The sequence below is a fragment of the Perognathus longimembris genome, chromosome 1 (assembly GCF_023159225.1).
Source record: "Perognathus longimembris pacificus isolate PPM17 chromosome 1, ASM2315922v1, whole genome shotgun sequence".
Lineage (NCBI taxonomy): Eukaryota > Metazoa > Chordata > Mammalia > Rodentia > Heteromyidae > Perognathus > Perognathus longimembris.
In genome coordinates this window covers 6,315,241-6,332,859 of record NC_063161.1, presented here as the reverse complement: position 1 = coordinate 6,332,859, position 17,619 = coordinate 6,315,241, and the positions used below count along the sequence as shown (strand labels likewise).

Sequence of the window (17,619 nt, the reverse complement as noted above, 5' to 3'; positions counted from 1 at the left end):
GGGGCGGCCCCGAGGGCCGGGGCGGGCGGCACGGCTCGGGCCGCAGGTTTGGTTCCCGGTGGCCGTCCACTCAGCTCCCGGGGCCCTGCGCCGCCGGGCTGGGGGCCTCGCCGGCACGGGCCGGCCGCGCCCGCGAGGCAGCCCCGAGGTCCCCGGAAGCGCTGGGAGCGGCGGGCCCCGCCCCGCCCGACGGCCGCGCCCGCGCAGCGGCCCGCGCTGATTGGCCAGCTGGAGAGCGCGGGGCGGGCCGAGGCCGACTTGGCGGCCAGGTGAGGCGCCCGCCCCGCCCCTCGGCGGCTCCAGGTGGTGGTGGTGGTGGTGAGGCGGCGGCGGCGGCGGCGGCGGCGGCGGCGGCTGAGGCACCTCGGCGGGGCGTCGGGGGCCCGGGCGGCCGCCATGGCCGAGTCCCAGCTGAGCTGCCTGGACGAGGCGCACGTGAACGAGAAAGTGACCGAGGCGCAGGCCGCCTTCTACTACTGCGAGCGGCGGCGGGCCGCGCTGGAGGCGCTGCTGGGCGGCGGCGAGCGGGCGTACCGCGAGCGGGTCCAGCGGGAGCGGCTGCGGGACTTCCTCTCCGGCCCCGAGCGCCAGGCCCTCCGCGCCGCCTGGAGCCCCTACGAGGACGCCGTCGTGGCCACGGCGGCGCGGGGCAAGGCCAAGGCCCCGGCCCCCGCCAAGGGCCCCGCCGAGCCCGGCGAGTCCCTGGCCTACTGGCCGGACCGCTCGGACACCGAGGTGCCGCCTCTGGACCTGGGCTGGACCGACACCGGCTTCTACCGCGGCGTGAGCCGCGTCACCCTCTTCACGCACCCGCCCAAGGAAGAGAAGGCCCCGCACCTGAAGCAGGTGGTCAGGCAGATGATCCAGCAGGCCCAGAAGGTAGGCCCGGCCTCGGCCCCCACGCGTGCGGGGAGCCCCCGCTCCTCACCACGCACGCCCCCGGCCTCACCTCTGGAAAATGGCCCGCCACCCCCCCACCCCCGCGCCCGCTCGCCGGGTGCGGCTGCGGCCAGGCCTCTGGAGAGGAGGGGCGTGAATGGCTGGACGGAGGTTAGCCGTCGAGTTATTACCACCGTCCGAAGAGCAGGCCTTCTGGCGCTTCAGTTACCCCCTTGCCCTGTCCCTCTCTCTTGGACAGAATCGGGGACTGTGAGCCCCCCCCCCCCCCGGTAAAATGGGCCTCTCGGAGGTCTTGAGAATAAGCTATGCGCCGCCCACGACGGTCCTCAGCCACATGCTCCTCTCCTCCGTCCCAGCTTAGTCGTGCTTCCCCTGGGCAAAAGCCCTGTCTAACTCCCAGACAGAGCTGACCCCAGCCTTCACCTTCTCGCTCCCTCCTGGGGCTGTACTGAAGCTCAAGCAGCCCACGAGGAGGGTAGGAAGCTATGGCAAGCCCCAGCTGTGGCCTGACACATGCTGGGCACCCTTGACAAGCTACAGCCACTGCCACTGGGGGGACGAGGGGAGGGGGGAGAGACACAGACAGACAGACAGAGACAGAGACTTCCACTTAGCCCCATCCTCCGTGAGCTTCTGAAAGGAGGAAATGTTTCCAGGCTGGCTGATTAGAATAATGGTCAGAGGTCGATGTGTGGAGCAGAAGACAACTAAGATTCCTTTTGTACCCTCCTGTCCGTAGGTAGAGTTTCCGGATAAAACGTAAGCTATTCTGTTAAGTTTGAACATCACATAACAGCTCTTCTACGTGCATGTATCCCAAATATCACATGCCGGTACTCAAAAAAAAAAAAGTTGTTTATCTGAAATACAAATGAAAGGGAGCATTCTGTATTTTTATTTGCTAAACTAGGCTCCTCTCTACCAAAGCTTGTAAAGAAACAGGGACAAGCCTTTGGTGCTCAGATCAGAATCTGCAGCTGGAAGCTTGAGTTCACCAGGCTGTGTGCGTGCGTGTCTGTGGCCATGCAGCCTGGAACACGTACAATCTTGTCTGATTCAACTCTCTTAAGTATGATTGGAGCCTCCTTTCTGTTGGAGGCCGAACATGCCTCCAACATGTTCGGAGGGAAAAGAAAGCTGGGAAGGGCAGGGGTGAGACTCCCTTTCCTGGGAGGGTTGATCCAGGTAATTTGCTAGATGGTTGCCAGAGGAAGGGTTAACTTTTCACTTTCCCTGTGTCTGCCCTCCCTCTCCAAGTCATTGTTCCTTGCCTGACTGAGCTTTCTTTGTATATTTCACTTCATAGAAGAAAAAGACAAGCTTGAACACAGAGGAGAGGGAAAGGGAAGTAGGTGGCAGTGCTGGGCCAGCAGGCTGCAGCTGGGGTCAGGGGGCAAGTTCATGATGCAATACTAACAAAGGCTCTATTTATTTAGCACTTTATTATATGCCAGCCATTAATGACTGCATTTTCTCATTTGCTCTTCACAACCACTGGGGTCAGGTAAGTTTTGTCCTTAGTATTGGAAAAGAAGAAACCAGGATTCAGGAGAGTTCGGTATGTAGCTAAGATTACATATGTAGCTAGTAAGTGACTGAACCAGCATCCACTTACCAAAGCACCTGCTCTTAACCACTGTGAACCCTGCCCACCCCCACCCTCTTTTTTTTTCTTTTTTTGGCACTTGGATGGAGCTAGCCTGGCTCTAACCTGAGGTATAGAATGTGTGACAGTGTTACAGGAAGGGAGACAAAGGGACCACTGGGGCTTCTAGTCCCAGGTGGAAAGACAAGGCCATCCTGGTAGTGGGGTTTTCTCTACTCTTTAAATATTTATCAATGGAAACCCCAAAAGTTGTGAGCCAGTCTAGACAGTAAATGCTAGTTATTTCCTGAGTATCCACTGCAGACCAGGTACCAACCATAAAGAAGATCTAAGCTGTGACCTTTGCCCTTCCAGAGTTTACTCAAACTTGGGACTCTGTGGGGAAGCAAACAAATTTTTAAGGATAGACATACCTAATTTGGGAAGGCTTCCTAAGGGAAGTGTGTTGCAGAGTTGGAGGGGGAGAGAAGGAAACAAGGATGGACAGTCTCTCAGTTAGAGGCCTGGAGAAGGAGTGAGATTTTCTTGGCCTTAGAAAATGCCAGGAGGTTTGGTGGCAGAGCTGTCCAGGTGAGACCTGAGTACTATATGGAGCCGTGGGGATGGGGACTGTCCCTAGGAACAACTCCTCTAACCCTGTCTGTGCCCACCCAACTCCTAGTCCCTCTCCGCTCTTGCTCTTAATAACTCCTCCTCCTGTCTGTATAGCACCCTGTTTCACGGGCAAGGAAACTGAGGCACAGAGAAGGAAAGGGGCTTGTCCAAAGCTTATGTAGCTGGTTAAAGATCTAGATCCCTGGGCTGTATTCTCAAAGTGGCACCTCATGATGACTGCCTGGCCCCATTCCCCACTCCAGCTTGTCCAACTGGCAGGCAACCTTCCTTGTCTTGGAATTAGAGTCTTCCTCCTCCCCATTCACCCCCAGGGAGGGAATTCCCTTTGTTCCTGAGAGAGTCCAGCTGCCACAGGAGGCTGGGTGGGGCCAACCATGAAATGGTTTCTGTGTAGAGACAATGGAAGACAAGCAGAAGTATGTGCCAAAGAGATTTGGGTCTTATTTCATTTAATCCTCAGAGTAGCCTTCTAAGGTGCTATCATTTTTGTTCCCAAATGATGAACCAGAAATTAAGGTTCAGAGGAAGTTGTCTTGATTTGCCCATAGTCAGAGCCCAGAGAGGGTTCTGCCCTTTTGTACCTGCTCCTCTGGGACACAGAGGAAGAAGCCTAATTAAGGGCTACTTTGTAAACATGATTGAATTTGGGAAGGAGCTACAGCTGGTGGTGGCTAGCAGGGAAGTAGCCCAGCAGGTGTGGAGGTAGGCAGGCCCCTGGAAATAACAGCTCTAACCCTGTTGTCTGTGCCCACCCAACTCCCAGGCCTTCCAGGCTCCTGCTCTTAATAACTTCCCCTCCTGTCTGTATAGCACCCTCTTTCATGGGCAAGGAAACTGAGGTATAGAGAAGGAAAGGGGCTTGTCCAAAGCTTATATGGCTGGTTAGATAAAGATCTAGATCCCTGGGTTGTATTCTCAAGGTGGCATGAGGGAAAGGCCTCTGAGTGGATGGATCTAAACTACTGCTTTCTGAAAATGGCTGAAAGGCCTTCCCACGCTGTGCTGCTGGGTAAACAGTATTCATAGATTCAGTAGTATTTACTCGTGGGGTAGATTCCCCTTCCCCCAAGAAACCTTAGTTTGTGTCATTTAATAATGTCCTTTGTCTGATTAAATTACCTTTAGAAAGGAGGCCTTTAGGGACCCAGAAATGAGCAAAGCCCTGGCCTGTGTTAGGGCGAGTTGCTGCTGCTTGGGAAGGCAGAGGTCATTGTAACTGCCATGGAGCGTCTGACAGTAAACCACATGTGGACTTGGATGCTCTTGGTTCTTGTTTTTGCAAAGCCAGAGTAAGAGAAGCAAGCATCTGTAATCCCACCCAGCTGGCAATTTGGGAAGGATTATGTGTGCATCTCTGCAGTCACTGGACAAAGATTTGGAGGTCTCCTATATGCTAAGCATACATTAGTTTAAAAAAAAAAACATATAAAACACACCTGGGCTCTTAAGGAGCTTAATAGTCTATGAACCCCTCATTGTAATTCAATATGACAAATGTTTGGGAGAGGTGTCATGAAGCAGGTAGGGCACTAGTCCAGTCCTAAGCCAGATTAGGAATGGCCTTTAAAGTTGCATGTCTGAACACAGAAGGAAGGATGTGATGGCATCATGCCCTCTGCCTTTCCTCTTGCCCAGGCTCCCTATAATGAGCAGCATCTTTTTGCAAAAGGCTGCTTGATAGAGTCAACAAGTTATTACACTTCAAGATCAGTGGACAACTCAAGAAGAAAAAATAGATACTTCACCTCAAAAACGAATGCTTGATTCCTACATTTCTGAGTCTCACCACTAAACACACTAGCTACCCAGCTCTTCAGACTGTCTGATTTCCTTGGTATCTCAGTAACTTCTAGGCAAGGTATTATCTTCACTTATCAGGTGAGATCCAAAAGAATAAAGTAACATCTGTAGATCAAGGACAAGGAGATGACCCAGCTTCCCTGGGCTCTGGGTTAGGATTACTTGTGACACCACAAACTTTACAAAACACATCTTAGGAGAGACACTGCTGGGATAGGGGGTTATTACCAGCTAGGAACTTTTTTTTTTTAATTCCTATTGTAGGTGATGGAATAGACTTACCTGTTTAGTGGGGAAGGGGAGGAGGGCAATCAAGTTGGTCCCCACCCTGTTATGGGATTGTCCTCTGTCCTAGTTTGGTTAAGAAGCTACCTTTTCCCTGTTATTTCATGAAGTCCCAATCCAGAATTTCCATGTGGCTTGCTTCTCCTCCTGGGATGCAATGGTAGCAGGTCACTGGTGGTTGATAACCTGTTGAAAGACAGATCTATTCCCTCCCTGGAAGCAAATGTCTAGAGTCCTCCCTGCACAATTGCCCAAGGAGATGGGGTGGGAGTTTCCTCCTTTGAAGGATGCAGACATGCTCTAAATGTGTGGGGGCGGGGGGAGGGGGTATCAGAAAGATCTGGAATAGCTCCAGAGCAGGTGACACAGGCTGGGTAGAGATCTGAACAGCTGATGGTGCCCCACAGGGAGTGGTAAAATCCTGGAGTCTCCAGTTCACCTCACCAAGAGACCCATCTTGAAGATGGCAGCCTTCATCCTGAATAAAGCCACTGTCTTTCCAGAAGAACCTCAGTGGACTCTTTCCTTTCTGTTACATCTCAGAGCAGCAAGGCCACCCCTATGCCAGGTACTATGCTGGACATTGATATACAAAGATAAACCTGATCCTCCCACATACATACACCCCAAAATGATTTACACTCATAATTTTGAAAAATGTCCTGGTTTATAGAATCTGAGAGTCAGACACTACACTCACACCTCACCACTTTGCTAGAGAGCTGGCCCCAGTTCTTGTTCCTCATGCCTCCATACTTCCCCTTGTCCCCATTTCTCCCCTTCTGTCTCAGGGACAGTGACTTTAGGAGCTTCTAAGCTGAAAATGCACAGAGCAAAAGGAGGCCTTTCGGATAGTCTGGAGACCTGCAGATCCCTCTCTCCCCCCCACCCAAACACTGTCCCTTCTTCTGCCATTCCCCAAATTATTGTTACACACAGGCCTTGTTTCAGAAGCACCAGACAGTCCTGGAGTCCTTGTCCAACTAAGGGCTCATCCAACTGCAGCCCAGTGCCAGAGAATAAGCATTACACAGCCCTTCCAGCTTCTTGCCCGGCCTGTCCAGGTATCCTTGGCAACCATGAGTGTTTTGGATATGGGAGTTCTTCATCCTTTTCCTGCTCAATCATTGATCCCAGAAGCGGGGATTCCAGAGCAACGGAGCTCTGCTTTCTTGGTCAGGATAGAAGATAGGCTGTGGTGTTGAAAAATCCTCGTTTCTGTCCTGATGTAGCCTAGCTGTGTTCTTTTCAGCAAATCTCTTCTCTGAGTTTCCTAACTGGTAAAACTGAGGCGATAATGTCTAGGTTTCTGGGTGGTTTTAGGGAAGGAGAGCTGGTGTGAAAGCTAGAATATTGGAAGGTATCGTGTAGATGTTAATAGTCCTGGAAAATAACTGCCACTTTCTCTGAGAGTGGCTGAATTTCCTCCCCAGAAGCTGGAGTGCCCCGCCCAAGCAGTTAGAGTTGGGAAGTTAGGACCAGGAGGGCACAGGCAGGTGTGCTTCCTGTTTCTTCCTCAGACCTCCACCCGCCTCCCTTCTCGATTCATCTGTTGGCCTGGAGTTGGTGACCTTTGGTGAGGACAGCTATGTACCTGCCTCTGAGCTAACTGCAGGAGCCTGTGGCACCCAAATCCCTATGCTATCATTTTCTCTGGGGTCCTCCATGGGCACAGAGGAATAAGACATGTAAGAGGTGTGGAAGCTCCCCAGTTCCTAAATCCAGAGTCCTCTGAGGATGATCCCCAGAAGGGCTGGACAGCCTCCACATGCTCAGCCAGAGCCCAAGTCCTTTGGCTCAGGAGATAGAGACCCAAACACTTTCATTGGAGAGGACCTGTCCAGTCTTCCAGACCTGAGCATAGGTGTGGTGCTGAGTGTGGTTTGGGGTCATTCTCTTCTTTGGAGAAGAGGGTAGGGCTGGCCCCTTGGAAGTCTTATACATTGGGTCCCTGAAACTCTTGACAATGGATGGTTCCCTCAGAGATCAAACAGAGGAGGCAGAGCCTCAGGAAACTTCTTTGGAACCTGTTGGTTTCGTGGTGGCTTTAACTCTGTGAGACAGACCTCTCAGAAGGCCCAGGCCACTGCCAGAGGAAGGAGTCCAGGGCTGGGAGCCGGGAGCCAGGGAGTCCTCACTCCTGCACTGGCCACCTGTTTTCCTTGCTCACTGGGCAACCGTGGACAAATCATTTAATTTTGCTGAGCCTCTATTTCTGCCTATGTTAAGGGGATAATTTTTGCTGCCTTGTTTGTGTTTACAGAGTTGTGCTAAGAATCCAATGCAAGGCTCTGAGAAAACACCTTAGAAAAGGTGAGGGACATAGGCATAGAAAGGGATTCTCCACCATTGAGAAAACACATATGTGTTGTGCATGCTTGCTTCCTTTTGCTACTGCAGTGCAGCGTCTTGTGAGGGACAAGATATTTTCCCCAGTCTCAGGGAAAGCAGGGCATCACAAAGCTCCTGAACTGCTTGCTGGCTAGCTGGGATCCTACCCAAGTTGTCAGCAAAGTGCAGGTGACCCTTGAGAATTGGCCTTTGAACCAACTCTTTCAAAAAAAAAACACAAACTTCCAGAAACACTCGAAATATATTTATCACCAAGTACATTTTGCCAACCAGGCCCTGGTTGTCTCACAGACTGTTTCTGGAGACAGACAGGTGTGTGACTTTGCTGCTCTCACTTGGGCTGAGTGCGGGACAGAGGGTTCTTCCTGCCTTCCTGCCCAGCAGAGTACTGGGGAGGTTACTTGGGGACACGAAGGGAGGGAGCGCAGGAAGCTCTGGGAACCTGTCTTGTTCTCTTCAGTGGCCACATTCTGGCACCCCAGGATGTGTGCCCCTTCCCTGACAGGTAGAGGAGACCTTTAGGGGATCCCCAGTGCCTCACCCCTCCTCCTCCAGGCCCCTGGGATACCGGCTCACCGTGGTTGACTGCCAGCTCTACCGCCTGCCTCTCCCTTAGAGTATACAGAGTGGAACCTGTTCTGGGAGCAGCTTCAGCAGAGCTGGACGGGAGGAAGCAGGGCAAAGAACACACGTGCAGGGCTGGGCCCTAGCTAGGACCTGCCTCCTTTCTAGCACTAACTTTTCCTCCACTGATCACCAGAGCCATCCCTGCCCCAGCCCCAGTACTCCCACTCCCCCCATTGCGTGCCCCAGTCCCAATCCCCCCAGCCTTGGTCCCCCCACCCACATATACATATGCCACCAGAACTGCTTTCTCCAGCTTTCCATTTCCTTCTCCGAAGGCCGTGGAGTCTGTGGACCTGCTAGTGGTCTCAGGATCTTAGATCTGGACAAGAGCCAGTGGCTTTTCTAATGATGAGTCTCTGGCCCAGGCTTTCTGTTGATCTGTACCCCCATCCCCAGCACAGCTTGTGTACTGGTCATCATTCTGCCCGGCTCTTGGAGGTACTGGTGGGGTGTGTGGGAAGCTCTGGATTAGTGTTCTTTTTCCTTTTTTTCCTTTTTTTTTTTTTTTTTTTTTGGCCAGTCCTGGGCCTTGGACTCAGGGCCTGAGCACTGTCCCTGGCTTCTTCCCGCTCAAGGCTAGCACTCTGCCACTTGAGCCACAGCGCCGCTTCTGGCCGTTTTCTGTATATGTGGTGCTGGGGAATCGAACCTAGGGCCTCGTGTATCCGAGGCAGGCACTCTTGCCACTAGGCTATATCCCCAGCCCCCTTTTTTTCCTTTTCATCAGTGAGTGAGTCAGGAGATGGGGGAACAGAGGCATGGACTAGGACTTTTCCTTCTGGTAGTTTTTCAAGGACAGATTGTGAGTGTCCTTAATTTCTCCTCCCAAGAGGGTTTCTAAACTGCCTAGAGAGTCCCCCATTGCAATACTCACTCAACATGTTTTACTGAGGACCAACTGTGTGCCAGGTACCAGAAATTTACAGATGAAAAAAACAGGAACCCTACCTTAAGACTAATGGATCAGAGAGAAAGAAAATTAATTTCAGTGTAGTGATGCTAGTTATTATTTACTGGGCATTTAAGTGCTAACCCTTCTATTATTTGTTTATTGGTGGGTTTGTTTGTTTATTGTGATACTGGGGATCCAACTTAGGCCCTTGCAGATGCAAGACAAGCCAGGGTTCCTAGCACTGAGCACCATCTCTGGCCCTACTAGCCTATTTTTGTTTAAACATCATGACAACCCAGCAACTTTCTATGTTACAGATGAGGGAACCGAGGGTCAGAGAGGATAAGTAAGGTCATGATGCTGGTAAATAGTAGAGCTGGATGGGAACCAAGAGGAGTTCGATTCCCAGACTTCCGCACAAGTATAGAGGCTAGCAGAGGCTTCCTGGAAATGGACAGTGGAATTAGCCAAGTTTTGCCCGAGCAGAGCAGGCAAAGGGTGGGGCTGTATACAAAGCTGGAAGCCTTGGGGCTTGTAGACTCACACCATTAGCTGCACCCAAATGGCTCCCAGCTACCTTCCCTACCAGGCCTCTCCCTGTCCTCTCACCTTGCCTCTGTGGGGAAGCCTTCCCAGCTCCCATCAGCAGGCCTGGAAGCAAGTTACCCCCAGAGCTGACAAGCTGCCAGCTCCAGTTGCCCTGCCCTATGGATCAAGTGGGAGACATTTTTTCTGCAAGACTTCTTGACCCCTGCCTAGCTCTGCCATGTGCTGCACAGAGCTAAGCGCTCAAGGCTATAACCCCAACCAGCCAAGGATCCTAAAACTCGTTTGTGTATCTTCACTGGATTTTTTTTTAGCAGCTGATTTATCTTCCTAATTATGTTTGGCTTTAAGCTAATGTTAAAATAAGCTTGCATTAGATAATTTTCACTAATTAACACCAACTTAGTGCAGGGGAAGTCGTCCCAGAAGCACGCCGTGGGGCAGGGGAAAGCTGGCCTCTGATCTTAAAAAGAATTACTGTGCTTACTCCCTGGTGGGTCACGTATGCTTCCTCATGGCTGAGTGAGCTGACCTTGTGTGTGTGGGTACATCTGTCCTCTTTCTTTGCAATCAGCCTGCTCTCCTCTGGCTGTCCCCCTTCATTCAACCTCTGTCTCAGGGTGTGGAAGACCTCACAGGGTCGGATCCATCGGATGTGAACCCTAGGGTTCACTCCCCAGAGGGAGGACATGACCTACAGGTCAGAAACCCAGCCCTGAACTGCGGCTGAGGGGTCCAAAGAAGGATGTAGCCTGGCTGGGCACCAGCCACTGCCAGTGCAGCCAGGGAGCCTGGTGTTTAATGATGTCCCATTAGTGAGCCCAAAACAGCAGAATGTGACTCCTGACAGCTGGGAAGCCTCGGCTGACAAAGCACAGATGCCCTACTGGTGGAGTGGGGACAGCCTGGCAGCCACATAGGAAACAGGACCCTGTTGAAGCTGTCCTCGATCTGTCTTCTTAGTTGTCCAGAGTTCAGGCTCAAACTGCATCCTCTCCCTATGGAGGGAAGCTGCTGTGTGCAGGTGACTGAAGGACGCAAGGACCATCCCATGGGTAGATGGAAAGACAACCAACCCATGTCCCCAAAAAACACAGGCCTGAGCAGACGAGCACCTGGGGAGGGTGCTGCATGGAGGGGTGTGGGTGGGAGGGTGTCAGATAATCCCATACTTTGGAAAGGGTAAAACAAGGACCTCCGTGGAGAGAGACATTCCCATCACCTCAGAGATGGAGGAGCATTAAGTTGAGGCACAGGCTTTCAGCCTGCTGGTGAATTTGGAGAGCAGGCTAACCTCAGGCAATGCAAACTTATGGTTGGAGAAGGTGGAAGAACACATCTTTGGGTCAAAAGCACATGAAAGCTCTTCAAGTGCTCTCCCTCAGGGCCTACAACTTGTTTCTATCAGTAGTCTGGAGCCATACCGGCTATGGGCAAAGAAGTGACACGCTGAAGGTTGTATTGCGGGATCTATCTGATGGGAGAACCACCTGGAAAGGCAAGACGAGGGTCTATCAGGCCAACTCTGAGACCCACTGTGTTTTCCAAAGCATCACGGGATTATCTCTCTCTCTCTCCCTCTCCCCGCCCCCCCCCCCCCTACACACACCATGCAGCACCCTCCCCAGGTGCTCATCTGCTCAGGCCAGTGTTTGTCAAGGCCATGGTTGGTTGTCTTTCCATCTGCCCACAGTATGTATGGTCCTTGCATAATTTTCTTAGAGCGGTGTGTGTGAGCTCCACGAGTGCCTAGAAACACAGCATTGAGCAGTCAACCACCTCAGACAGGCTCCTCACCTGCGCTGCTTTTCTCCCTGATTAGTTCACATTTGAACCTTACCCTAGGGGTGGCATTGCCTAGGTCTTGTGGAACAAAGGAATAGCTCCACATAAGCGTTTATACCACAGAGCTGTTCCAGGCTGACTCCCAGGAGCTGTGGCCTCACGCTGCCAGTCTCTCGCTTCTCATGCCCTCCTCACAAGTGAATTGATGGCCCTAAGTGATTGAGAGTTTTTACGTACAACCCACTCTCCTGGAGCCCGTGCTCCTTCTTGGAGAATCTCAGAGAAGGAGATTCTGCAGTCAGAGATGTTGGGTAGACCCAGTATGACTCTCTGCTGTATGAAGGGAAGGGAATGACTGTCCTCTGGCCCCGGGCAAACAAGCCCTCCCCAACCCTGTGGGAAGCTGGACAGGTGACGATTTTCTAGAAGGTAGCTGCTTGGCCTCTTGGCCTCCCCTGAGGGTCTTAGGACTGGTCAATTCAGATGGGGGCCTATAGCAGTCTCTGTGACAAAGGAAGGTCTTTGCCAGGTACCCAGAGTGGTTGCAATCAAGTTTAATGATCCCCCTCCTAACTGCCCAGCCTTTGCTGGGACTTGATGGTGTGCTCACATCTGAACCTGCAACAGTCCTGGGAGACGAGCGCAGGCCTGGGAGGCCAGCCAAATAGGTATGGGAAGAGCAAAGTCAAGCCCTAGGCTCACATTTGTGTGCATAACCAGTAGTAAACTGCCCCCGAGATCCTTTCCCTTTCTCCCAGAAAACAGAGGACTATCACCAGCATACCTCCAGGGTTAGTAGGGCCCTCAGGCCAGCAGGCTTGGCTTGTGGCCATTAGCTTTTTCTGCTGCATAAGGAAGGAATGGAGTTTGGGATCCTACTGGTACCTGCTTCAGAGCTTGGAGCTCCAGGCCAGATTTGATCTGTCCCTGTAGCTCTCTATGTCCCTATCACATGGCGGGGGGGGAGGGGGGGGAAGGGACACTTGTTGATTACAGAAAAGCAGTAACTAGTGTCAAAAGCCAGGCTTTAGTCTCAGCTCTCCCAAGACCTTGCTGAATAACTCTAGGCTTAGGACTAGGTTAACGCTTTCTGAGGTTCTTCCTGGTCTGAGGTTCTTGAGTCTGCAATGTGTTCAAAGGTAGGGGCCGAGTACAATGGCACATGAGGCAGGAGGACAGGCCTAGAGTCTTTAAGGGGATGGTGCAGCTGAACTCCACCTCCAGGCCTCACCCTCCATCCCAGGGAAGATTTGTACAGAGGCTCACTTGCTGTCCATACTGCTCTAAACACACTCTAAACACTGTTACCTGGCCTGGTGTCTTTGGACTTCTCCCCTTGGTTTAGTATGTCCTGCATCAGAGCTGCTGCTCCTTCAAGGCCTTCAGTGGTCAGCGTGAAGGCTGAGCCACCAGATCTTTGAGCTGTTGCTGGAGCCATAGCCCCTTTCTCTGCACCCCTTGAGGAAGAACTTCACCTCTGCTTTCAACAAAACAGTCCAACCAGGGATCCCGCTTGACAATTTTCATTCTCTTTTGCCCCAGTGCCTTGCCATTAATGAAAAAAGTGGGGAGGGCACTGCAAATAAAGCAATAGACATGAAATTCCTTCTCACAAACGTGGAGAATGGACTGAGTTAAGCTCCATGAATGGAGGCGTTCCTTCGGGGAGCGGGAGATAACAAGAACAAAGGAGTTGAAAGTTCCTAATATTCATGCGGTTGGGGATGCACAATTTGACACTCACAGGAGACTTTTAGCCAATCACTTCTGGGTGGTACTGCTGGCACTGGTGGGCACTAGCCACAGAAGCTGCTAAACATTGTACAACAGAGAGACAGAGCAGCCTCCACAATAAAGCCCTAAACAGCCCCGAAAAGTCATGTGCTGGTAGACAAGCCCTGTGTCAAAGTGACTGGAGGCCATTGTGAGGGACCCAAAATGAGGGGCCCAGGTGGCATGGCCCAAAATGAAACTGGAGGGGAAGAAAGGGACCAGTCATGAGGCCCTCGAATGCCAGGTCCTGTGGCTTGGACCTCCTTTGGGGCAGCAGAGCCTATTGCGTCAGACTTGTTTTAGGGAACTAGTGCTTGGAGAATGAATCAGAGGGCAGAGGCAAAGCAGAAAGGACAGCCAGGAGACTGTACCTAAAGTTCAGCCTGGACCAAGGAGGAGATCTTGAGCGAAAATGGCAGTATTCCTGGGAACAGCAAGGAGCTAACCCTGAGAAAGTATCTGGAGGGTAGGACCAGCAGGACTGACTCAGCAACTGACTTGAATTGGTCAGTGGGAAGAAGCCAGTAGACTTGGGTTCTGGCCAGGTCTGGAAAGATTTGATTTTGGGAGGGCTGGAGAGACAGGCTGGGGGACATGTCCCAGCAGCAGCCGGCTCTGGGCGTGGACATCTGGCAGAGTTCTGTGTAGTCTAGGTCATCCAAACTTACCAGGGCTGCAGGACAAGGTGGATCTCTTTTCTCCATCTTTATTCTCTATACAGCAATTAAGGAATCCCGAAAGAGAATCCGCAAAGCTGGCAGTGTAATTAAAGTTGAATGGCAGATAGACGGGCATTCTGGGGCTCCCTAGCTCCCTCCCCTTCCCTTGCTTGCTCCCCCCTCCCCGGCCCTCGCCGCCTGGGCAGACTATCAAAGGAGATGATGAGCTAACGAAACATCCCGGGAGAAGTCCTACAGCATCAGAGCCTCTTTGCCAGCGTGTCTGCGACAGCTTCTAAAAAACCACTGCCAGCTCGAATTAACCTCTCTCCCGGCGTCGCACATCAATAGACAACCAGGTGAAGGATGCTGGGTGAGGCGCCAGCCTGGAGAGGGGCAGGATTTTTCTCTCCTGATGTGTCCCTGGGTTACTGAGCCTGCAAAGTCCTTTTCTGAAAAACCCAATTTCCTTGCATCTACTGTACACTGGGAACCTTGAAGTTAGTGTTGACACGGAGAATCACGTGGACCCGGTGGCGCAGCGGAGGGGGCAGGGAGCCCCGTTTCCAGGGCCTGATACTGAAGAGCTGAATGTCAAGCCGGGCCCTCAGAGACCAAAGTGGAGGGTAATTATCACTTCTCCACAAGTAAATTGCAAGAGTCAGTGAGCAATTGATTTTTTTTTCCTACTACCAATACTTCATTGTTTAATTGGTAGTGACACAGATGACTGGCTCTCGCCAGGGTTTGCAGACCAAGCCTCCTTCCTACAAGTGGGCCCTGGCGGCTGCCACCTCTCATACACTTAGAAAGTTTGGGGCTGGGGCAGGTCGGTTTTCTCCACTTTCTCAGTTACAAAATAAACATTAAGAGTGTGAATCCAAGAGGCTCACCCAGGTGCCCGTCAGGCGATCCTTGAGTCGACTTGAGCTGCACAGTGTAAGAAAGAGAGTGGAGAGGCAAGGACAGCAGATGTTGCCCTCAGACAGTTCTTAGAAGGTGAGCTGGTGCTCTGGGAACCCCATTTTTGATGGAATGAAACTGGAGCTCTGCAGTACCCTGTCAAAAGCTCCCATGAGCCAGCCCAACCCTCCATACCTACCCATGACTACCATGGACTGGGCCTGCCCATCTGAAGAACTTGAACGTGGGCTTCTTCATGTGATTTGTTTGACTTTTTTTGTCGAGAGGCTTAAACTTGGGGCCTGGGGTGCTGTCCCCACACTCTTTTTTGCTCAAGGCTAGCACTCTACCACTTTTGAGCCACAGCACCACTTCTGGTTTTTTAGTTAATCGGAGATAAGAATATCACAGAGACTTTTTTGCTCAGGCTGGCTTCGACCTGCAATCCTCAGATCTCAGCCTCCTGAGTAGCTAGGATTGCAGGCGTGAGCCACCAGAGCCCAGCTGGTTTGGCTTTTTGAGACCTCAAGTGCGACTGTCGGTGTGCCACCATTCACGGAACCCTGTGGCCACCATCCCATGAGACAGCTCTCTCCTTCCTCTGCCTTCCCTTCCATCCTTTGTCCACATGTAGGCAGTGCCACAGTTACATTCAGTACATATTCGTGTCCTTGAAAAAGGATTATTTGTAGTAAAGAAAGACTATTTTACATAAATAGTATTAGACTATATAGCTCTCTAACAGTTTCAGTTGAACTACCCATTTTTAAAAGTACTATCCAAGTCACTACACATGAAACCAGCTCATTGCTGCTGTCGGCTATAAAACATCCTAGCTCATGACTCACATTTTCCTTACCCAATCTTCTGGAGAAAGACATCTCAACGGTTGCCAGCTCCTTGCTATCCCGAAGAAAGCTGGAATGCCTTTGTTCCCGCCCGCTTCTAGGCCTGTGCCAAGATCCAAGAGACTCCCTGGGGTGCAGGGCTAAAAGTGGTTTTGCTGGCTTATAGCTATGCATATATTAGAATCCAGGACATTCTGCCTGTTGCTCCAGGCAACAATCTCCTCTCAGTGTTGTGAGGGTTCCCTTTCCCCCACTTACCAGCACTGAAGGTTTTCCATCTTTCTAATTTTTAGTTCATCTGTAGTTGTGAAATGGTAGCTCTCTCTCATTTCTCTGATTATGACTTGAAGTCTGTTCTTTATATGCTTATTAGCCATTCAGGTACTTCCTCCTGGGAATTGCCTCTTCCGATTTTTTGCCCACTTTTCTAATTATTTTTGTCTATTCCTTGCTGATTTACAGAAATCCTTTGCATATTACCAATTCCTTTTGGCTGCATGTATTGCACTCCCATCCCTTGTCTGTTACCTTTGTCTATACTACCTTTATTTGAACAGAAAATGACTCATTTTTAAAAAATACATCTTTGAAATTTGATTTGCTTTGTGGCTGGTGATTTGGAACCTTAAGAAATCCATGAGTCCCGGGGCTGGGGATATGGCCTAGTGGCAAGAGCACTTGCCTCGTATACATGAGGCCCTGGGTTCAATTCCCCAGCACCACATGTACAGAAAATGGCCAGAAGTGGGCTGGGGATATAGCCTAGTGGCAAGAGTGCCTGCCTCGGATACACGAGGCCCTAGGTTCGATTCCCCAGCACCACATATACAGAAAACGGCCAGCAGGGGTGCTGTGGCTCAAGTGGCAGAGTGCTAGCCTTGAGCGGGAAGAAGCCAGGGACGGTGCTCAGGCCCTGAGTCCAAGGCCCAGGACTGGCCAAAAAAAAAAAGAAAGAAAATGGCCAGAAGTGGCGCTGTGGCTCAAGTGGCAGAGTGCTAGCCTTGAGCAAAAAGAAGCCAGGGACAGTGCTCAGGCCCTGAGTCCAAGCCCCAGGACTGGCCAAAAAAAAAAAAAAAAAAAATCCATGAGTCCCAAGCCCCAGGACTAGCAGAAGAAAAAATAAAGTCTCCCTAAAGATATTAATCCCTATAGATTCTCTCTAAAGATATTAATACCATGTGCTTAAGATGTGATTGTGAATACACCCTTTTTATTGTATTTCAGTTGGTTACTATTGCAGAAGAGAGGTATTGATTCTTTCAAGTTTTACTTTTATCTGTCAATTTCACACAAATCTATTCTAATAGCTTTTCTTCTGATACTACTGGATTTTCTATGAAAATGTTATCATCTCTAAATATTGAAAGTTTTGTCTTCTGTCCTCACATCTCTTATGTCTTTTTTTTCTTGTATTGCATTGGTTAGGACCTCTAACCCTGTACTGATCGGTAGCATAGATTGAGATGTATCCTTGGTTTGCCTGAGATTTAAAGGAACTATGTTTTAAGTTTTTCTGTTAATAAAATATTTCATGTGGATGGATCCAAACAATATGGTACCTATACACAATGGAATACTACATAGCAATTAGAAATGGTGAAATATTGGCATTCGCAGGGAAATGGTCAGAACTTGAACAAATAATGTTGAGCGAGACAAGCCTAGAACACAGAAAACAAAGGGGCATGATCTCCCTGATATATAACTGTTAAGGTGGGGAGAAGGGGAGACAGTAGAGAACAAGTCTGTGAAACCAAAAACTTCTTGTTAAATGGTATTTCCCACAGGTTTGGGTCAGCGACCCTACACTATGTAACTAAAACCAAACAACTACTCAACATATAAAGGTCAAAAATTGGCCTCTCAGTGGATCACAGTAGCTCAAAAGCTATGTATGTACATTCATATAAGACTATTGTCGACATATTGTCTATTGTCGACATTACATTTAAAGCCCTAGGCAAATTTTCTTCGGCATAGGCCACGTGGCTATTGTATATGTTCTTGGTACATTGTATATTGTATATA

The 17,619-nt window shown here is 50.7% G+C and overlaps 1 protein-coding gene across 1 annotated transcript in view; it reads left to right on the top strand.

Annotated features, from left to right (window-relative positions):
• The first annotated feature begins 375 nt into the window (after nucleotides 1–375).
• The window catches only part of Fam83f (family with sequence similarity 83 member F), a 28,245-nt gene continuing 11,001 nt past the window's right edge, over nucleotides 376–17,619 (top strand). The window contains exon 1 of the mRNA XM_048355043.1: nucleotides 376–879. Coding sequence (XP_048211000.1) covers nucleotides 397–879 — 483 coding nt within the window. The 5' untranslated portion in view covers nucleotides 376–396. The remainder of the gene's footprint in view (nucleotides 880–17,619) is intronic.